Genomic DNA, 24,096 nt, shown 5'->3' with positions numbered 1-24,096 from the left:
ATTATATCAGTATACTATTCTGCCCAGGTATAGAAAGAGAGGAGGCTTCCTAGCACCTTTCAGTAACCCATATCTCATTAACTATACATTTGACATATGGCTTGAAACAGAAATAAATAAGGTAAATAAGTTGGATGCAAACTTTTGACAAATTGTTTTAAAGCATCAACAATACACAAATAAAAAATAAAAAGTTTCGCTGCTCATTTGTAATTTATTATGTCTAGTTTTCCAAAGCTGGATATGTCACAGAAGAGTTTTTATAAATGTAATGTTTTTGTTTTTTAAATAAAGATCTGCTTATTCAAGCAGAGAAATATAATTTTACTTTTAAAGTGAATTCTTCTTTAAAAGTTTCACTGAAGGCCGGATGTGGTGGCTCACACCTGTAATCCCAGACTTTGGGAGGCTGAGGCAGGTGGATCACCTGAGCTCAAGAGTTCAAGACCAGCATGGCCAATATGATGAAATCCTATCTCTACTAAAAATACAAAAATTATCTGGACACGGTGGCTCATGCCTGTAATCCCAGCTACTAAGAAGGCTGAGGCACAAGAATCACGTGAACCCAGGAGGCAGAGGTTGCAGTGAGCTGAGATTGCACCACTGCACTCCAGCCTGGGCGACAGAGAGAGACTCCGTCTCAAAAAACAAAAAGTTTCAATGCAGAGTTTCTGCTTAAAAGATAATAGTTTTCTCAAATAGTTTGAGGAGTATAACTTTCAATGTGGAGTCAGTCTTGCATCTCCACAATAAACCATACTTGGGCATCGGATATAATTCTTTTAACATACTGCTGAACTGTATTTGCTAATATTTTGTTAAGGGTATTTGCATCTATATTCATGAGGAATATTTATCTTAACTTTCTTTGTGTGGTCCTTGTCAGGTTTTTCTATTAGCATAATACTGACCTCCAAAAGGGTCTTATACTCTAAGGTTCTGAGGTCTCTAGCTAGTCTACCTTATTCTCTCTACCTGTGGGGATCTTCTAATGCTTGTTTTACATATAATGTCCAGAATCTTTAACTGTATTTCACAGGCGAATAGGGAGAAGTGAGTCTATTCCATCTTGTCTCAGAAACAGAATATAATACTTGTTAATTCAATAAAATATTTAATTTTAAATTATACTGTTTTATTTTCAATTTTGCCACTTTCAGCAATAATGAAAGCTAACCTAGTTATCCTTCCTTTTCCCAATTCTTACCCAATGTATACGGCTTCATTTAAAAAAGTATAAACTTTAATTTTTTAAAAATTGTAACTCTGAAACAGAAAATTGACTACACTTGTTATTTCTGCCAAACTGTTTTATCTTATTATTAAAAATTGAAAGAGTGCAGGTGTGTGCCACCATGTCTGGCTAATTATTTCCTATTTTATAATAACAGGATTTGTTGCTCCGGCTGCTGGGAATGCTGTCACACCTTCAGGGTTTGCATCAGCTAAAGAAAGCCTACCAGTCCAAGGCCATGTCCTTCAGGGGTAGCTCATGTCCACTGTCTAATGGAGGCAGGTGTATAAAGGTCTAGACACTCTGACCCAATGTAGGACACTTCCCAAGGGCCATTTCTGCTACAGAGCTCCCAGTGGAATCAACTGAAGCTGATGGGACAACTTTACAAGTCCTATTTTCCTCCATTCCCTTCTACAGGTGTTGATCTCAAAAGTAATCCCTAACAAATAACTGCACAGTCAGCTCAATCTTGGTATTTACTCCTTGAGAAATTCAACCAGTTACAGTTAAGACAATTCAGTCTTATGGAAATTAAACGTAAAAACTAAGGTTGTTGAATATAATGGACACTGGCACATATCCCAGTGATAAATGTGACATTAAAGCTCTCAGATACTTTGTCAAACAGGATATTACTACACAATAATTACCTCTCGGGGATGCAGAGGAAAAAGGAACAATTATATACTTAATAGGAATGTAAATTAGTACAATCTTTATGGAAAACAGTACATCAATTTCTCAAAGAACTAAAAATAGAACTACCACTCCATCCTTCAGTCCCACTACTACTGGGTATCTACCCAAAGGGGGAAAAAAATCATTATATCAAAAAGATACCTGTACTCAAACATTTATCAGCACTATTCACAATAGCAAAGTCACAGATTCAAACTTATTGCCCATTAACGCAGGACTGGATAAAGAAAATATGGTGTGTATACATACGTGTGTGTGTGTGTGTGTGTGTGTACATATGTTAAAAAAAAAAATCTGCAGCAACATGAATGGAAGTGGAGGCCATTATCTTAAGAGAAAAAACTCAGAAACAGAAACCAAGTACCACATGTTCTCACTTATAAGTGGAAGCTAAACCATGAGTACACATGGAAATACAAAGTGGAATAATACATTGCAGATTAAAAAAGATGGGAGGGTGGGAAGGGGGTGAAGATGGAAAAGTTGACTACTGGGTCCAATGTTCACTATTTGGGTGACGGGTTCACTAGATGTGTACTCCACCACGACGCAATATATGCATATAAGAAATCTGACCTGTATCTCCTAAATATATAAAACCAAAAAAGTGTTTAATGAATAAATAATATTTTAAAAGTAATAATTACTTCTGGGAGGTAGAGAAAGGATGAACTTGGGTGATAAAAGAACATGTTAGCTTAATCAGTATATGCTACTATTTGTTTTACAAAGAATATATTTGTGCTTCTCTTCAGAGGGTTTTTTTTTCCCCCCAGAGTTTAGAAAAAAACCTAGAAGCAAAAACTTGACCAAAATGTTATTATTTCTGGGTAACAGAACAAAAGTGATTATAGTTTCTTCTTTGTGTTTTCAAATTTCTCCAAAGAAATAAATAATGAAGTTTTTACTTTCAATGCCACCATATCCGTCATCATGGGAACGCTTTTTGCTTTTCCCTATTATGTCTGTTCATCTTTGGGTTGCTACAAGTGCTGACAGATAAACGAAGATTTCTAGGGGCAAATTTCTCTTTATTCTCTTACAAATCTTGCCAACTTCCAGGGCTAATACTCAGCCTGCTGATCAGTATCACCTTTTACCAGTTAAAATACTGACAGAATTCTACACCAGTTAAGTTCTGCTTCCTTGAAGCCTCAGAATGCCTACCCCACGCAACCCTTCACCATGACACAGCACAGCAGGGGACCCCTAGAACTTCACCCCAAATCTATGTGTGATGTCAGTTCTGACCAGGCCATACCAGGTGCTGGATATTTTTAACATCACTCCAGCCAATCCTTCTCTCAAATCTACATTAAAATGCCGGCAATTCTTGCACTAATCGATTTTACTATAACTCCTGTAACATAAAACAAAATATAAAGTGACTGCTGATTATTCAGCATTAAACAGAATTCCTAGAGGGCATGTTCAAAACTCCTGCTGACTTTTGCTTGTAACAGAAGATAGATGAATACAAAATAATATAAACAAGCAATGTCATATTAGAAATTAGTCATTACAAAATGTCTTTCTAGAGTGTAGTCTGTACCCATCCCTTAATTATAGCTGCATAAGCCCCACATTACAAGGGTTTCCATTTAGTATCCCACTAATATTAAATTAGCATTATGGATTGTAACCTTCATCATAATTATACCATAACTGTGTTGAACTTGTCTTTTATGCCTTAAAAAGTCACCATAATGTTACCAAATAATATTTAATGAGTTCTATGTAATTATATAGTTCCTGAAAAATATTTCTCAAATACTTACATATTCTAGTACATAAGACTCTTACCTCAGCTCTTTTCAGCATTTCCCATTTATTCAATATTTTCATGGCAAATACTTTATCTGCATTTTTTAGCTTTACTACAGCAACCTGGAAAAGATAACAAAAATATAAATTTTAAAATATGACAAATAATAATTTTTTCAGCCATCCATTTTCCTTTTTCCTCTCTGTAAAAAAGTAAGTACCAATTATCAATTATTTCAATGCAGTTCAAATTCTAAGATCCTAAATTAAATAATGTTGTCAGATGAAAAGTTAGTGAACATGTGCCAAACCAGTAACTATATTTGTGAATGAACACTGTATTAGTTGGTAAGTATACATTATATCCCCCTTCTCAAGAGTTCTGCTCTGGAATTTAAACTCAATGTCTACTATCATTAGAAACTGAACAAAATGTTCAACAGGAAAGAACTAGAGCTTATTAAATAATGCACACAAAATTCCAATACCATGTTACAAGGAAGGCCTGCTGCCAAAACAAATATGTTCTATGAGGATCAAACAATATGAAATAAACTGAAAACAATCCTATTTTTCATACCACATCCTCTTACATACTATACCATAATCCACATACACACATATACATAACACATACCTACAGCAATTAAAACTAATAATTTTACAAAAACTAGACTTTACACATCCCTTCCAAAAAGAAAAAAAAAGAAACATTTCTGTATTTTCTATTTCAATTGTGGATCAAAAACTATCAAATACATAAATAAAATCCCTTTCTCGCTCTCAACAAATTGATGACATTTCTATTTCTATCTCTCTGTTTCAGTTTAACCAGATAATTTCTAAGTGCACTTCCAGCCCACTGGATTTACTATAGGCCTGAGGCTCGCCTACAAGAGAGAAAGACAAAGGTTGAGTAAGACTGTTTTCAGTTACTGGAGGTGGGTGGGGAGGAAAAGAAATGCTACCCTAATATGCAGAAAGGGAGGTCAAACTATATGCAGCAGATCTTCAAACTGCTGATCAATGGGATATTTCCAAAATTAGAGAATAGGTTTAAATTCAAGTGCCAAAAAAAACTTAGAGCAAATGTGCATATCAAGGTTATTTAATAAATTTATATTTGAATCAGACTTCAATAAAAGTAATATGACCATATAATTACAATAAGTTTATAAATACTGAATATTTTTTGGTAATTGTTATTAGTTGTTATAATGACTGTGATTATTGTTTTTCATCAATTAAAATGGTGAGAAAGAAAAGGAAGTATCTCAATATCAAACGCAATCACTTTAGTCTTCTGTCATATTTGAAGAAATGATGGGTCAATTACTGTTCTCCCAATGGGCTCATACTTAAAGAATGATGTAATGAAGAATAAGAAAAAACCTGAAACACTGTTTCACTAAGATCTCTAAAAGGATGAAAATAACACTTGAGCTATGACTTAGACTCTAAAATCAAACCCTGCATGATTGGGAGTGCACTTGGACAGAGGGACAGGAGCACTAAGCTATACAAGCCTAAATTTAGGGTGGGGAAAACACACAGAATGCTATCGCTTACAGCTTCTTATTCTGATTAAGGGAAGAATAGCTGAAAGACTCCAAAACTTAGGTATCTTCCCCTCCTAAGGTCACAATGTGAGAAAAGTGACAGCAGTACCCTACAATTCACCAATTTTCCATATGTATAAGTATGTAAGCATCTGATGATAACTACTAATAACAGTAGTGGTAGCAGTAGTACCCACTCAATACTACTAGTATAAATCTAGTAGGAGGAGAAATGCATTCTAAATGCCAGGCACTATGCTAAGAGTTTTATATAAGTCCATAATCCCTTATCTGCAATTCTAAAAGACAAAATGTTTTCATAACTCATTTGGCAGCATGTAGTGACATCAGGCTATTGATATCTTGTTTTTTAACCTCATTTAATATAAAAACACACATGCTTCACTGAAGAAACATGAATATATCTGTGTATGAAGTGCTGCTCCAAACCCCAATGGGAATGTTATATAAAATAGAGTATACACACTAAATTACCCTTCTAAAATCCAGAAATACTGGAACCAAAACAACCTCTGGATTATACAGCTGTGCAGTAGAAATGATAATGCCTAATATTTACTGAACGCTCAAACATTTAGCTAGCATTTACTATGGCTGTTTTATGGAGTGGTGATAGCATGGATTCTGAAGCCAGACTACTTGGGTTTGAATCCTGCTTTTTTCATTAGCTGTGTCACTCTTGACAAAGAACTTAACCTTTCAATACTTCAGCGTCCTAATTGTCATGATAATGAGGTTAATAACAATACTTTGTGGTAAAGATTTTTAAAATTAATAAAAGTATAATCCTTGTACTTGGGATTACTGACCACTAATTATTGAGGTGTAACTGATCAGGGCCAAAATAAGATCCATTATACACACCTGTGCAGTGATCAGCACCATATTGCTACAAGGTGAAAAACATTTTCAAGTTTTTCAAGGGCCTGGGGCTTAGTAAGCGTTCAATAAGTGTTAGCTATGATTATATGACAGGCATTGCACTAAGCACAGTATTGCCCAATCTCTTCATTGCCATTTACTCTACCTCTAATATGTGGCAAGGAATGTAACTCTCAATTTCTTCAGTTTCTTCAACTACCAAAATAAAAAACCTTTCATCTCTTTAATTTCTAACTTTCTATAATTTTATACTTATATATATTTACATAGAAATATGGATAGAAGTACCCTCAGTTGAGTATATCTATCTACAAATAAAAACCAAACCACAATATTCACCGGTGTGGATTTCAATAGTAAAATATTGAAATGAACTTAAATATTCTAAATTATCATTTTGATTAAATATGACATATCACATTATGACAGAAAATTACTCATACACTGGAAAAAAATTACTCATACACTTGAAAAAAATTACTGAGGAATGTTAATAGGGAAAAGTTCACAGTATAATGTTAATGAAGTTTATTAAAGTGTGTACACTGTGATTTTCTTCTCTCTGTATATATGTACACACACATAAAATATGTACCATAAATTTCTATGCTTCATGTATATTAAGAGAAGAAGCAAAATATTAGAAGATCAGGTGTTTCTAGGTGATGCAATTTCTACTTGCTTTTCTACATTTTCCATATAAAACACATAAAATTTAAAGCATGGAATGAAGTAGTACGGGATACCACATCACATCCTGGTCACGAAATGACCATAAATTATCATGGTATTGTGGTGTAACTGATAAGGGCTAAAATGAGACCCGTTCTACACATCTGTGGTCATCAAGAATGCCATGCTGCTGCCAGGTGAAAAACATTTCAAAGCTATCTTATAACAGTTTCATGAGCTACCTAAAATCTTTTCTGGAATAAGGTGTGTGGTAAAATGAAAGTCAGTTCAGGAAATATTCTTTAATTATTGAATTGATAGATGATGAGAAAAGAATATGAAGCTTACAAAGTAACAAAATAAAATCAAACTGATGTTGGTTTTCTCCTTTAACACTGCAAGTCATATTCACATTCATTTCAGGAGCTGAAAATCAAGAAGAGGAGGATTCTCTTAGAACTCTAACTTCGGGTCCTATATTTTCAAGAACATATAAGAGTGTAGTATGTTAAAACGTCCTTTCTTGTTTAGCTTGATCAAAATTAAAAGTACATTTAATTTTAATGAACTGCAAGACTATAATTTAACACAGAACAAAGACATATTTTTTAAAATACTAGCAATATCTCGAAAGACTTCACAGTAAAAACATGATGTTAAAAAACTCTAAACACTACAGAAATAATCACTAAGTGACAAATGTATACAAGTCAGTTCTTAAACACAATGTACTATCATTTGAAGCTACAAACTGTAGTTACAAATTGTAGTTACAGAATGCTGTAACAATATTTTATGTTCATTCTTAATTTACAGGTTGTAGAATACAGAAACTGTTGCCAGGGAGTTCTATAAATCTAGTCTTCCTGCATATAGCAAGAATTCATTCACCATACCTCCTCTGTTCCAACCCATTCCAAGCTACCATTATATCTTGCCTGGGGCTGGGCATGGTGGCTCATGCCTGTAATCCCAGCACTTTGGGAAGCGGGGGTGGGTGGATCACCTGAGGTCAGGAGTTCAAGATCAGCCTGGCCAACGTGGTGAAAACCCATCTCTACCAAAAATACAAAAATTAGCCAGGTGTGGTGGTGGGTGCCTGTAGTCCCAGCTACTAGGAAGGCCGAGGCAGGAGAATCACTTGAACCGAGGAGGTAGAGGTTGCGGTGAGCCAAGATCGTGCCACTGCACTCCAGCCTGGGCAACACAGTGAGACTCTGTCTCAAAAAAAAAAAAACCACACACATAAACTTGCCTTGATTGTCCTACCTGACCTCTCTACTCCTGCCCTCTCATTCCACAATCCAGTCTAACCTCAACAATGAAGCCACAGTTGGCCCTGTTGAAATGTAGCTCAGATCATGACACTCTGATCATGACATTCCTCTGCTTCATAGCTTTCAATGGTTTCCCATCTCTCTCCAAGTAAAAGTGAAAATCCTTACTATGCCTTATAGGGCCAATATGTTCTGGCCCTCCACCCTCCCTGACCTCATGCTACTTTTCCCCTGGTTCACTCTGCTTCAGCCATAATGATCACCTTGCTCAATCCCAACTGATAGCCTTTGCACTTCTTGATCCCTAGGCCTGGAATACTCTACCCCCACAAAGCCACACAGCTTTCACTCCTTCACTGAAATGTCACTTTGCCCTTGACATTTTCTAACCCATTTCTTTGCTTCCCTTTCCCATTAGTTCTTATCATATTTCATGAACTATATATTCTATTTATGTAATTCATTGTTTGCTCCATTCACTACAATATGAGCTAATGAGGGCAGGGATTTTTTTTTTCCTATTTGTTCACTAGTACATACCTAGTACTTGGGAACCTACAGGTACTCAACAAACATCAGCTGAATTAATGATGAATGACTGGTAATCTATGTTGGCATATATACATGCAAAGTTGAACAGCACCAATAATCTCAGCTGCAAGTATAAAACTAAACTGATACTAAAACTCAAAAATAATGTATTATGACAAAAGAGATACAACTGTGATTTTGTGATTTATTAAACGTCTGTCAGCTTATTCCAGCTTATTCTGCTCTCTTAACAGGCATCAAAGTCCTGACTTCACAACTTGGTCTTCATTATCTTTTGTCTGTTGCTGTTCACTATTTATTGTTTGCCTTTGTAATCTTTTAATTTCCCCTATATATCATCTACTATCATTTATGATTAATAAAAAACAACTCTTATTTATAGAAAGCTTTGTCTATGCCAGGCACTGGACTAAGCATATTACATATATTACCCCTTATTTAATCCTTACACCAATCTAAAGTAGATTCTACAATCCCCACTTAAATTAGTAAACTAATGTTTGCAGAATTAACTTACTAATAGTGACAAAATTAATAAGTAATAGAACCAGAATATGTACCCTGGCTAACTGATAAGACAGCTAATATACTTTACTATTCTAAGTACTGAATAGTTGTATAGGTACTGAGGAGTTCTTCCCATTCATCATACCTATAATTCTGATACCTATTGACACGTGTTAATGGTGATCATTACAAAATGTGTTGAAATCACTGTATTCGTATTTTTAAAAACTGTTCTGTGAGTGAACAATTTGTGTTCAAAATATTTATTAAAAAATTGCAGAGGGAACTAAGTATTACCTTTAATAAACAAACTAAAAAACTAAACAGTTTATTAAATCAGCCAGACACATCCTTTCTATGGAGACACAATTTATGTATTCGGTAGCAAAAGTCAAAATATTTTAAAATTGGGACAGCATGGGCATCAATCAATCAGAACAAACACTGGCTATAAAATTACATTATGCCCATACCAGTTTGCCCCTAAAGACTGAAGACTAGCACCATCAAAGGTGGATCATGCAATATAACTTCAAACTTCTTTTACGCTCTCATGAATGCCACGAGAGCCAGAATAAAAGTGTTTTTAAAGAAGAATGAATGGCTAAAGGTAATTCTCTTTTCAGACCCTAGAACTGGACTATGCAGACACGTAAGGGCCTAGTTATAGTAATTAGAGGAAGCAAGCTAATTAAAAGCTTTTGACACCTGAAGCAGGGGTAGCAGGCCAAAGCAGCAAGCTTTCACAACAAGCTCTGAAGCCCAGAAGCCTTGAAGCTGCCGGAGCAAGGCTGGAGCAGGCAGAAGCGGTGAGCCACCAGGAAACTGTTGACAGGCAACACCCAGGGCGTAAGTTAAAGGTTTTCCTGAAAGCAAAAAGGAAAACCCAGCGTTAAGTTAAGCAGTAACTAACAACAATTGAGTTGTAGAGAGAAGGTTTGTAATTCACTGAGCTGCTGAACTTAAATTATATCTTGCTCACTGTTTTCCACAATGTATGCATTTCTTATAGGAATTACATAAATGATGCATTTATTTTCATGGATTTTTTTTTTTAAAAAGAGCATAAGTGATAGAAATGCTCCTATCAAATATTCATGCAGAGACGAACCTATCTACTGGGCCTATATATCTATTGACAAATTCCTGGTAGAAGACAAAACATCTGGGAGGAAATTATTATCTCTTTAGGGTCTCTTCATTTCTAAACCTACTAGTTCATAAACACTATAAGGTATGTAAGCCCAGCAGAGATATTTTCATCAGAAATGAATAAGCAGTAAAGCTCATAATCCAGCCTATACTACCTTTCTATACAAAATTAATTCTGTCTTAAAATAAGAGTAAATTAACAGCAACCTGCTGTTTTTATTTTACATATTTGAATAAATACACACATAGAGCAAGAACATACAAAAAAAATTATTTTAAGACATTTCACACTAAATCTCTAATATTATCAGTCACACATAAAGTGCTCTGACTTGATACTGGATGTTTAAATGGCACTGGCCTGTGACCAGGCAGGACTTGACTGATTACTGTACTGCTATCTGCTGCCACCAACTCCCCAGCCCTGTACTCCATTCTTCAATTAATAGGGCAGAAAAGCAAATTTGGCTGTCCTTAACTAACTGCCTTACTTATCCTAACGAGCAACTGCAAGTAATTTTTCAATTCCCTGTCTTTTTCTTTTCAGTCTCTCAAAAAAAAAGTCATTTTATATATATATAGTCCTTAAGTCTTTATCATTGCTTTTTTTTCCCATAGCTCAATCTCAGCGGAGCCCTCAAATTGACCTGAAGTCCTGAGATTAATTCTTTCACTCTCAACATTCCAAAATGTCCTGTACCACCCTGCCATGACAAACTATCCCACTTCTGTCCTATCTATTCTCCACCAGCAATTAATGACCTGCTTTCCTCCTGAATAGATAACAGACCTTTCACATTCCCTAATGCCATCTCTAAATGTTTCTGCACTTCCATACCTCTTTTCCTTTTGAACCCTACCACTTTTCAGGGCTAACAGTACCAACTGAGATCTTGATCCCAGACCCTCTCCTTCCTTCCCTTCTTGTTCTTATTCCATTAAAAATGTATGTCCTCCTCTCAATCCCCCTTTCTCCTGGATATCAACAGAAAAACTTTTCCAAGACCATTCCGCATCAAAGAACAAAAATATAAACAAAAACATCACCCCCATTTTACCTTTTCCTCAAGGAACATTTACTACATCCCTTTCTACAACACATCATTTCTCCAAAAAGCACATTTTGAAAGAGTAGTACATGCTTGCTTTTTCCATTTGCTCATAGTTTGTTTGCTTCTCAACCTCTTTCAAACTATTTTTTATTTCACTCTACTAGACTGATCAGGTGTCCGCACTAAATTCGGCATCAATATGGTGACCTCCCAGGAGCGGGGGACCACCAGGTTGCCTAAGGAGGGGTGAACTGGCCCAGGTCGGAAACGGAGCAGGTCAAAACTCCCGTGCTGATCAGTAGTGGGATCGCGCCTGTGAACAGCCACTGCACTCCAGCCTGGGCAACATAGCGAGACCCTGTCTCTTAAAAAAAAAATAATAAAAAGAAATTATTCTCTCAAAGTTCAATAATAACTTTCTAACGTCCAAATAAATTGTTCTGAATTCTCATCTGCTTTACCCTCCCTTCATTACTGGACACTTCTGAAAATTAATATACTACTAATTTTTCTTTTGCTGTAACCTGTTAAATACTGTTCCCCAAGGATCTCTACTCCACCTTTTTTACATCTCCTCTCCTTCCTGACTTACATTACCTATTCCAAAGCCTCAGTGAATACCAACCTAAATCCCTGTCTCTTACTATCTAGACCCTTATTTGTAGTTGCCTTCTGGTCATTCTACCTAGTGTGTTCAGCAAATGTCTTAAATTTAAGAAGTCAAAAATCTGTATACCAAATTCATTTAAGTTGCAAATATCATCTTATGAATTATACTTTTACCTTATCACTAACAACCAAAGTTGACTTTTTTGAATCTGTTTCTCCCACCCACCCTTCTTTCCCACTACCACCGGCCTAGTTCAATCCCTCATTATTTCAACTTAAAAATGATGACAGGCTCCTTTTTTACCACCTTACTATATGCTATACATTATGCTAACTGCTGAGAACACAAAGTTGAATACAAAGTTTGTTGAGCTCAAAAACAATACCCCAAAATGAAGAACTTAGCAGCATTAGACACAGAAGTTTTTCTTTGACCTTCTGCTCTCTCAGTCCCATTCTCCCCCAAGGTAAGCCACAGAAACTAGAATCCATCTTCTCTAGGTCATGGAAACTAGAACCCACCTTTCCTGAAAGCCAGCCATAAAACCTAAAAATATTACTCTAGTTTTCCCTCAGCCTTTCAGTATAAAAACTGGCCACAAGGAAATTATTGCCAGGCATGGTGGCTGATGCCTGTAATCTCAGCACTTCGGGAGGCCGAAGTGGGAAGATTACTTGAGCCCAGGAATTCGAGACCAGCCAGGGCAACATAGGGAGACCCTGTCTCTAAAAAAAGAATTTTTTAAATTAGCCAGGCATAGTGGTGCATGCTTGTGATCCCAGCTACTTGGGAGGCTGAGATGGGAGCTTGGTCAAGACTGCAGTAAGCTGTGATTGCACAACTACATTCTAGCCTGGGTGACAGAATGAGACCCTGTCTCAAAAAACCTGGCCAGGCAAAGTGGCTCATGCCTTTAATCCTAGCACTTTGGGAGGTCCAGGTGGGCAAATCACTTGAGGTTAGGAGTTCAAGACCAGCCTGGCCAATGTGGTGAAACCCTTTCTCTACTAAAAATACAAAAAATAGGCAGGCATCTGTAGTCCAAGCTACTTGGGAGGCTGAGGCAAGAGAATGGCTTGAACCTGGGAGGCAGAGGTTGCAGTGAGCCAAGATCTCGCCCTTGTACTCCAGCCTGGGGGATATAGCAAGACTCTGTCTCAAAGAAACAAACAAACAAAAACTATCAGATTTTACCTGTTTCATTGTAGGTCATCAGACCCCCATTCCAGAGAGGATCCTGCCCCACACCTGAAAGGAAGGAATGCTGCACAGAAAGGCCAAGAAAACTTTAGACAGACAGGCCTTGCTGGGTTTCCTACTCAGTCTGTTAGCATTACATCATACCCTTTTTTTCTCCAATCATATTTCTACACAACCGTCTATACTTTATTGAACCTAAGCATAAAAATGGACAATTCTCCCTATATTTTGGGGTCATCATAAATGTTCCCATGGGCACACATTAAATAAATATGTATGCCTTTTCTCCTATTAATCTGCCTTTTGTAAGTTAATTTTTCAGCAAACTTTCAGAGAGCCAAAGGTTGGAACAGTAACAAGGATTGGACCCTTGGCCCCCACAAGTTCTTGTCCCCAAAATTCTCACAGTCCAGTGTGGAAAACACACCTAAACAATACTGCACAGAGAGTACAATAACAGTACTACATGCAGAGGAGAGATAAAAATCAGGGTCCTAAAAAAGCAGAGATATCCTTGACCCGCAAGTGGGAGTAGAGGAGGAAAGTGTGAAGTATGTGAATATGTATGTTAAAAGTTTTTTAAACGAAGTGACTGACACCTGAGTCTTACATAGTGAACTCCAGAAAAAGGGGACTGACATGGATGTGACTGAGGACAGGGGATAGTTTGGGAAGTAGAGACAGCATAAGCAAAGCACAGAGGCAGGAAATAGTGTGTGGGGGAGAAGATATGCAGGACAATAAGCAGTTTTCTTTCCTAGGAACACAAAGAGCAAAACAGGGATTAGCAAGAAATGGTGCTGAGGGATCCAAAGAGTAGAGAAGATTGTATGTCATGTTAATAAACCAGAACCTTAAAAATATAGATAACAGGAACCACTCTGCATAGTTGGTTTTAGCTAGATCACTCCAGCAGCTCTGTGAAGAATGGTTTTAAGGCAGGGAAAGAAATTAGAAAGTTATAGCAGTAACTGAGGTTGAGAGGATCTAACTAAGAAAAAGAGGAAGAAACTGAAGAAATACTAAGGATCTAAAAGGTGGTGAGTGGTGAGATAGGAAGACCAGAGAGTAAAAAATCCAGAATTCCCCTTTGTCCCCTTCTCTATCCAATCCTCCTCAACACTATCACAATTATTACTTTTCTAGAAGAGTTCCAGTTATACCACTACAGATGGTCTCCAACTTACAATGGTTCAACTTACGATTTTTTAATTTTTTGACTTTACAAAGGGTGCAAAAACAACAGAAAGCCATATGAGACTCTTTCAGGATGCTGGGCAGGTGCAGTGAGCCACATCTCTCATGCAACCGTGAGGGCAAACAACTGATACTCTACACTGTACAGTATTGCTAGATGACTGTGCCCCACATAGAGGCTAATAACATAAGTGTTCTGAGCACATTTAAGCTAGACTAGGCTAAGGTATGTAGACTATAATGGTTAGCCATATTAAATGCATCTTCAAGACTTAAGGTATTTTCAGCTTACAGTATGTTCATTGGGACATAACCCTTTCAAAAGACAGGTGGCACCTGTACTCTGCTTTTATTTTTTGTTTTTATTTATTTTACAAAGTTTCTGTATTCTGCTTATTAACATTTTATAGGACTCCAATTCCTACAGAATAAAGTTCCTTATCATAGCATATCAAGCCATTCATTGCTTTGCCCAAGTGACATTTATTTATTTATTTAGAGAGTTTCACTCTTGTTGCCCAGGCTGGAGTGCAATGGCACGATCTTGGCTCACTGCAACCTCTGCCTCCCAGGTTCAAGCAATTTTCCTGCCTCAGCCTCCCCAAGTAGCTGGGATTGCAGGCGCATGCCATCACACCAGGCTAATTTTGTATTTTTAGTAGAGGTGGGGTTTCATCATGTTAGCCAAACTGGTCTCGAACTTCTGACCTCAGGTGATCCACCCACCTCAGCCTCCCAAAGTACTGGGATTACAGGCATGAGCCACCATGACCAGCATTTCAAGCCTCATCTTTCACCACCACCACCACCACCACCACCAAAAACCTTATATTCCAGTCAGAAGATCATTCTCTGCTCTCCGAATAAACAGAAATGCACTTAAAAGGAAAAAAAAAAAAAAACTCTTAAGATCCTAATAGAATATGCTATAGAAAATTTATAAAATTAAAGTATGAAGAAAAACAGCCACAGACAACATTATTTTGGATTACAAAACTAATACAAAATCATACAACCTTGTATATGTCTTTTCAACTTACAAGTCCTCTTCCAGAAATTTAGTCTTAGAAAATCATTTGACGTATAGTGAAAGCATTAGGTACAAAAAATGTTTTAGAAGGCATTCATAATATGGAAAAAAATACAGCACATTCTTTCACTCAAGCTACAAATATATATTAAGCACCTGTTATGCACTAGACACTGTGGCAGGTGCTGGGAAACTGCAATGAGCTAACAGACAAAAAAAAAAAATTTTATATTCATGAAGCACACATTCTAGCTTAACAATACAGAAATGGTTAAATAAATTATCAAATACCCATATAATGGACTTTTATGGGGCCATAAGAAATCAGGTTTACAAAGAGTTATTTCAATACATAGGAAAAAGACAAAATATTTGGTAAGAAAAAAGTTCATTATATTTTTATAAAACTACATCAATTTTATTACCTGTGAATAGAAATAAAATTGGAAAGATATCCCTCAAATTACAGAAATGGGCATCAATGCTGTGTACCTCTCCTTCTTGGTGATTAAACTGTTACCCTAACTCAAGGGCATGTAAATTACTGGCTTACAGTAGATAATTAGTAAGTATTACTTTCATTAGTCAAAACAGGGAAGCATGAAAGAAAAAAAGAACTCCATTTTCCTATGTTTTTAGCCCCAATTAGGAAAATTACATTTAAAAGCACTGTGCTAAGTAGGGAATAAAACAAATAAAAGAAATTCACTCCCTGACCTCACTAAGATTATACTTTATTGTGAACACAAGCATTAAACACATCAAAAAAGAATTTAATAGTTCTAAGTATAAGTGCTAGGAAGAAGTTGTATAGGTGTTCCCATCTCCCCATTAGAAAAATAAAAGTATCTTACATCTCTATTCCCATTTTCATAAACTCATTCATTTCCTGACTTCATTCTTATATTTAGTTCCTTCGCTTTCTTTCTGCCATCTCAATTCTTTCAATGATTTCCAAATATGGAATGATTTTAAAGAAACAATAAGTAATGACAAATACATTTAGTGAAGCAGAGAATACCTCTGATTTCCTTGAAAACACAATAATTAGTAATATTGGCCTTAAATATAATGTGTTAGTCATTTCAAAGTATCTGAAGAAACTGTACCAAAGGAGATGAGTGCTTGGGCAAATCACACTGTCCTGCTTCCCTTTTCTGTAAAATTTATCCTGCTACCTTTTTCTTCCTAGAGTTCAAGTTACAAGTATGTGGAAACATCCTGCCTCACAAGCAAGAGAGGCTCCACCCTCTATCTTAGATTCAAGAGACGAATGTTGAAAAACAAAAATTAGTCATTCCCTTTTACTTCACTTCTATCCTTGTAATAAACTCAAATGGATAAAGACTCAAGGTTTGTCCTCTAGCAACTGGCCTGGATACTCATATTTCAATACTGGTCTCTGTTCCACTAGCCAATTAGTTGGAAGGCTGGCTGGAAACCTCAAGTCAGCTGGCTGGATACATATATACTTAGAGTCTACTCTGAGATCCCAATTTAGAACCAAACTTTTGCATTTAGGAGAAAATAATTAGAAGTCTCCAGTTTGGCTCCAAATTTAAGACCTGATTCCTTTTAACAGAAAATCCAATAATTTTGAACCTTATCTAGCTCTAGCATACTAGTTAAAACCCAGAAGCAAAGAGAAGAGGTTTGAACCTCACCTCCTTGCACAGCTCAAACAGGATGCAATTATGTCATAGCCCATAGATCAAAAGTATCAAAACTTCCAGGATCTATGGTACAAGGAATGAAGACTTACATCAGTGACATGTAGAGGCAGAAACAGGGATGATTTGGAATTCTCAAAGGATGGAAACACTGAAGTAGTATTAAAAACCTCAGCAGTGAAGACCAGCCAAGAAATACCCAATTACTGAAGAGTAAGAGCGAGGAACATTGACTTTTGTTGATGTTTTCTTTTTAAGATAGTATTTAAATAGTCTAAATAGAGACAGTTTTGAGATGGCAAACTAGGGACCCTCATATACTTCCCTCCCACCTTCAATCTCATGAGATGAGAGACAATATAAGTTGCTAAAAGTAATAAACCATAATAACACTGGAAAGTAATAAGAGTAACTTCAGCTGATGAGATACTTTAAATAATTCCTGAAATCTAAGATAAACAGAATAAGGGTTAAATGGAGAGAAAAGAAAATGGAGAAACTACACTGCAGAATAAAATTAATGCACAGGTAAGAGCAATTACGTAGAAAGTTAAAGTGAAAATCAAAACCCAAAGAGCCAAGACAGGTAATAGGGAAATTATCAATGTATAGACTCCAAATTTTATTATTTTTGGTAAAAGATACAATTGGTATACTTTAAAAAAGTATAAAACAAAAAGGAAACTACTAGAAACAAGGTAATCTCTTAAGGTAGCTGGTAACAAAAGATAATCAATATTAATGAAACAGGATATATAAACAAATGCCTTTCATATTTTTTAAGAAAAAGAAAAAAAGTAGAAAATATCCTATCAACAGCTACAAAAAAACTAGTAAGGAATGTAAAATATGAGTAAAAAGTTTATAAAACTGGCCACCTCTCTTCTCTGAAATTATAAATCATATTGTAACCAAAAGACCGGGCTTCAATTCTCCTCTATATGTAAATTTCACATTATCCCAATGAAAGAAAATAACACTTTTTAAAGTAGACAAGTTGAGACTAATGTTCATATGAAAAAACAAAAACTTCAATTTCTGGCAATATGGAAGAATAGGTATGTTGAATTACTTTCCTATATATCATAAATGTGAGAAACTGTTAAAACAACCATTTAAACACATTTCTGAGTGAGATGAAAGAAACTGCATCATCAGCATTAAAATTAAGCGCATCTAAGAATACTAAAGGATAAGCAGGCATCACAGCTGGCTTTCACTCTGATGATTTCTGCCAAACTTTAGAGACTTTGAATTTTCCCTTTGCTGACCATAAAACTGGTAAAGACAGGAAATAAAGGTTAGATAACAGAGAAAGTGGAAATCTAACAGGGAACCATATACAAAAACTGTGTCCTAAAACTAAGTGGACTTAGAATAGTTACAATATACAAGGTCCATATACCAAAAAAAAAACAAAAAAAATTCAACTGCACATCTATACACTAGTAAATGGTAAATGTTCCATGTGTACTAAACAAGAAACAAGTAGTCATCAGTGTGATTCCGCATAATGTACTGTGTCAATTATGTTGGGGTTGTTCACATCCTTTATCCTTAACAATTCCTGTCTACTCATTCTATTGGCTAACAGGAACAGAAAACCAAATACCACATGCTCTCACTTGTTAAGTGTGAGCCAAACAATGAGAATGCATGGATGCAGAGAGGAAACCACCACACACTGAGGCACATGGGTTGGGAAGGTGAGGGCTGGGGGAAAGAACGCATCAGGATAAACAGCTAATGCATGTGGAGTTTAATCACCTAGGTAATGGGTTGACAGGTGCAGCCAACCATCATAGCACACGTTTACCTATGTAACAAATCTGCAAGTATTTCACATAAATGGAATCACATAGTATGTGACTTTTTGTTCTGACTTCTTTCACTCAACATGCTTTCAAGGCTCATCCATATTGCAGCATATATCAGTACTTCTTCACTCCTGTGTGGCTAGATAATATTCCATCATACGAATATACATTTTGTTTATGCAGTCATCAGTTGATGGACAATTTCAATTGTTTCCACTTTCTAGCTGTTATTATTAAGGGTGCTATGAACATTCATATACAAGTTTTTGTGTATGCCTACATTTTCAATTCTCTTGGGTTTGTACACATCCAAGAGTAGAATTGCTGGATCATACGGTAATTCTATGTTTAACATTTTGAGGAACTCTCAAACTGCTTTACAAAGTGGTTACATTATTTTACATTCTACCAGCAATGCATAAGCTTCCCAGTCTCCCTACATCTTCATCAATACTTGTTACTGTCCTGCCTTTTAATTACAGCCACCTTGCTGGGTGAGAAGTGGTATCTCACTGTAGTTTTGACTTGCATTTCTCTAATGACCAGTGGTGATGTTCAGCATGTTTTCATGTACATATTATCCATATGTATAACTTCTTTGGAGAAACGGCTATCCAAATCACTTGTCAATTTTTAAATTAAATTGTGCTTTTATTGCTGAGTTGTAAAGAGTTCTTTTATTATAGACACTGGGCCCTCATCAGCTATACGATTTGCAAATATTTTCTCCCACCCTGTGAGTTGTCTTTTTACTTCCCTGATGGTGTCTTTTAAAGGTACAAAAGTTTTTAATTCTGATGAAATCTTTTTTCTGTTTTTTCTTTGATGCCTGAGACTTGGTGTCATATTGCCTAAGCCAAAGTCACAAAATTTTACATCCATGTTTTCTTCTGAGAGTTTCACAGTTTTCTCTCTTACATTTATGTCTATGACCCATATTAATTTTTGTATATGATATGAAGTAGAGTCCAACTTCATGTGGATATCCAATTGTCCCACATTGTTGGGGGGAAAAAAAACTGTTTTACCTCCTTGGTCTCAGCACCCTTGTCAAAAACCAATCATCCATAAATGTAATGATTAACTTATAAACTTTGAATTCTTTTCTATTGATTTATATATAATCCTTATGCCAGTACCACACAACCTTGATTACCACTGCTTTGCAGTAAGTTTTGATATCAGGAAGTGTGAGTCCTTGAACTTTGTTCTTTTTCAAAATTATTTTGACTATTCTGTATCTCTCAAATTTCCAAATAAATTTTAAAATCAGCTTGTCCATTGCTACCAGAAAGGTACCTTGAATTTTTATAGGGATTGTACTGAATCTGCAGATCAACTTGGGGAATACTGTCATCTTAAAAATATTGTCTTCTAATCCATGAATAAGCAATGTCTTTTCATTTGCCTAGGTCTTCTTTAATTTCTTTCAGCAATATCTTACAGTTTTTGCTGTCATTTAAAGGTACTGCTGCTGGGCATAAAGTCTTAGATTGACCAGTTTTCTTCTTTCAGTAGTTTAAAATGTCGTTTTCCATTATCTTCAACTTCCATCATTTTTGTTGAGAAGTGAATTGTCTTATTGCTTTCTGGAAGTTACATGTCCTTTTTCCTCTAGGTATTATTAAAATTTTCTATCTCTGGTTTTCAGAGTTTTACTGATATGTGCCTGAGTGTAATTTTCATATTTATCCTGTCATGGAGTCTTAAGTATGGATTTGATTACAACTGAGCTTCTGTCTTATAATGGCAGACTCATTTCCATTTGTCCTTACACCTAAAGGTGACAGGCCTCTGAGGATCTAAACTGAATACCTACAATACTTAACAGAGCCTTACTCTTTACTGAAACCTGAACTCCAAGTTATGTTTTTCCTGCTTATAAGATCTCTAGCTGCTCTGCCACTGCCTAGGTAATAGCAACTGTATAAAAGAGATAGGTAGGGCTGAATGTTGGGAGTTTACCTCTCAACAGCTTATATCTGCAACTCTTTGTCCCTTGGAGTCTTACTAATTTCATAGCTCTTATACCTTCAAACAGATAAATTTATACTTTAGCTACGGTTTTCCAGTTGTTTTCAGCAGAACAATTGGCGTGATATAAGCAAGGGTGTCATAATCAGAATCAGAAGCTCCATGTAAATTATTTAGTGGGTCAAATTTTCAAAATACTCCACTGGATTTTGATTGACATTTCATAGAATTTACAGATTAGGGAGAATTGACATTGTTACAAATACGTTGTACCATCTTTGAATATGGTGTTTTTTGTTTTCAAGTCTTTTGACTAATACTGTAACAGAGTTTAAAATTTATTCCATGTAGATCTTATGCATTGTTAGGTTAACTCCTAGATCCTAGAGACATGGTTGTTTTTGTTATTGTGAATGACACCCTATATCATCGTCTCTTCTAGTTAATTATTTTGAATATAGAAAAATTCTACTCATTTTTGTAAAATGATCCTTTGAGAAATACTCTATTATCTTATTAATAGATATTGTTATCTATTAATTCCATCGATTTGTATGTGTTGGTGGTCTATAAATACTTACAGATTTATCTCTTCCTGTCCAATCCTGCTGATTTCTATTTCTTTCTTTCTTTTTTGAGGCGGAATCTCGCTCTGTTGCCAGGCTGGGCTCGAGTGCAGTGGTGCAATCTCAGCTCACTGCAATCTCCACCTCCTGGGTTCAGAGATTCCCCTGCCTCAGCCTCCCAAATGCTGCGACTCCAGGTGCGCACCATCACACCCAGCTAATTTTTTTTTTTTTTTAGTAAAGACAAGAGTTTCACCATGTTGGCCAGGATGGTCTCGATTTCCTAACCTCGTGATTCTCCTGCCTCAGCCTCCCAAAGTGTTGGGATTACAGTTATGAGCCAGCACGCCCAGCCTCTATTTCGTTTCTTAATGCACTGTCTAGCACCTCCAGTAACAAATAAAGCTGTAATAGTGTTAACCATCTTTGTCTCGTTCCTGATCTTAGAACACAGCTAAAGTTTCTCCATAAAAGGTTTGCTTTAGGTTTTTGGCGTGAATCCTTTATGAAGTTAAGGATATTCCCCTTTATTACTATTTTCTGAGTTCTTGTAACATATACCTATCAAAATCATGCTTTTTCTGCATTTCTTGAAATGATCATGTGATTTTTCTCCCAACTCCCCAACGATTTTTAAATACTCTATTAACCCTTTCAAAGAGCCATTATGGGCCAGGTGCAGTGGCTCATGTCTGTAATCACAGCACTTTGGGAGGCTAAGGTGGGCAGATCACCTGAGGTCAGAAGTTCAAGATCAGTCTGGCCAACAATGGTGAAACCCCATCTTTACTAAAAATGCAAAAATTAGCCAGGCATGGTGGCAGACACCTATAATCCCGGCTACCTGGGAGGCTGAGAAAGGAGAATCACTTGAACCCAGGAAGCGGAGGTTGCAGTTAGCCAAGATCACACCACTGGGTGACAGAACGAGACTGTCTCAATTTTAAATAAATAGAATGTACTAGATAAGAATGTGTCGTTTCTGCGACATGCAAGATTCCATATTTATCTTTTAGGTTCAGCAGATAACATGTCATTAAAATATTTTTTATGTTGTTCAAGAGGCAACAGTGGTGGAGGTGGGTTCCAGGAACCAGGTATTAGGACTGGACATGGTAACTGCAGGCTCAGGGTTATCTGTGGTTTCAATAGACAATCCAGAGCCCAAAGAGAGGGTCTGGCCCTTTTCTACCTTATGGTGCTGAATAGTATCCCAAGCAGAACCTATTTCACACCCTGCAGATAAACAGTTCAGTCTCCATAATGCCAACATGAGCTATGCAAATTAGCTGTTGGAAACTTTCCTGGATAGACCCAAGCTGCCTCAGAGAGTACAGTTTATTAAGAAAATGGATCTGCCCAAAAAAATGCTAATACAGGAACAGTGGCCAAAATGTCTAACAATTAAAAAGACATCAGCAGAGTTCCTGTGGCTCTTTCTGGACATCTGGAGCCATGAACACCATTTCTGACCAGGTGTACATTTGGACCAATCAGAACACCAACGTGGAGATGTCTGCTGAAACCTGCTCACCTATTGTGTAGTATAGAGATGACTGTATGGAGGCTTTCCCTCTCAAACTTAAGAATCTCTGGACCAAGAAAAGCCTGTTCTCTCTCAGGTAGCTTCTATGACTCCCATGTGCCCTGAAGACCCTATTCTATCCCCCACCATGTTAAGCACTATTTCAATATGGCTCTCAGCTCCCAGGTGACGGAGGTGGACAGACATTCCCAAGTACAAAATCTGTAAGCCTGGCTATACTCTTTCCTACAAAGATGACAAGCACTAGAGCAACAAGTTTTACAGCAAGCTTGCCCAATCCCCGACCCACAGGCTGCATGTGGCCCAGAACGGCTTTGAATATGGCCCAACAAACACGTAAATTTTCTTAAAACACTAAGAGATTTTGTGATTTTTTTTTTTTTTTTAGATCATTAGCTATCGTTAGTGTTCGTGTATTTTATGTGTGGCCTAAGACAATTCTTCTTCCAATATGGCCCAAGGAAGCCAAAAGATTGGACATCTCTGTTTTACAGTGAGGTTTCAAGTACAGAGATCATGGCTGAAATTTATAAGAATGGTCCAGCAGATGGAGCCTTCTCTGTGCATGCTGATTTCCAGCAGTCAAAGTCTGAGATGTCCAACATGACACCAAAGAAATGAGGAGAACCTACACCATCTGTATCCTGGTCTGCGGAATGAAGACTGCCACCCACTACTGGCTGGCTGTCAATTCTTAGAAAACTGACGACAGTAACAATGCCTTCTTTGAATTCTCTCAGAAAAAAAGCCACTATGGAATCAAATCAAAATCCTGGTTAGAAATCTCACACACTGATCAGAACTAGAAAAAGTTTCAGCATGCTGTAGCCTGTCCAGCCTGTCCTGCAAATGTTTTTTCTTAAATAGGTGAGTTGAATGCTTTTTTAAATATGGCAAGTTGAATATAGCAAGTGAGGATGGGTGGGAAGTCCTTTTATTCTTTTTTTAGTATGTGTGCTGCTGAAGCGAGAACAGTCCTTTTATTCTTTTAGTTCAGATATAATTCAAGAGTTTAGACAATGGCTAATGTACTTCGGGGCCTGAAGGATTTAAATAATTATATTATTTAAATATAATTCAAATAGTATACACAAAGTTTGGTTTAGTCT

The 24,096-nt window shown here is 36.5% G+C and overlaps 1 protein-coding gene across 34 annotated transcripts in view; it reads right to left on the bottom strand.

Moving 5' to 3' along the window:
* Window positions 1-24,096, bottom strand: part of CDC42BPA (CDC42 binding protein kinase alpha) — a 327,482-nt gene that overhangs the window by 238,755 nt on the left and 64,631 nt on the right. For 28 of the 34 annotated variants that reach the window (XM_008985299.5, XM_008985309.5, XM_008985304.5 and 25 more), the window contains exon 3: window positions 3,743-3,826. In XM_008985299.5, the coding sequence (XP_008983547.3) occupies window positions 3,743-3,826 (84 nt within the window). Of the gene's footprint in view, window positions 1-3,742; window positions 3,827-9,881; window positions 10,040-24,096 lie in introns of all 34 variants that reach the window. The other 6 variants (XM_017966458.4, XM_078356686.1, XM_078356692.1 and 3 more) reach the window with 1 other exon arrangement.

Source organism: Callithrix jacchus, chromosome 19, assembly GCF_049354715.1.
Source record: "Callithrix jacchus isolate 240 chromosome 19, calJac240_pri, whole genome shotgun sequence".
Classification (NCBI taxonomy): domain Eukaryota; kingdom Metazoa; phylum Chordata; class Mammalia; order Primates; family Cebidae; genus Callithrix; species Callithrix jacchus.
Note: the sequence above shows the minus strand (reverse complement) of the source record. Positions and strands in the feature narration are given on the sequence as shown.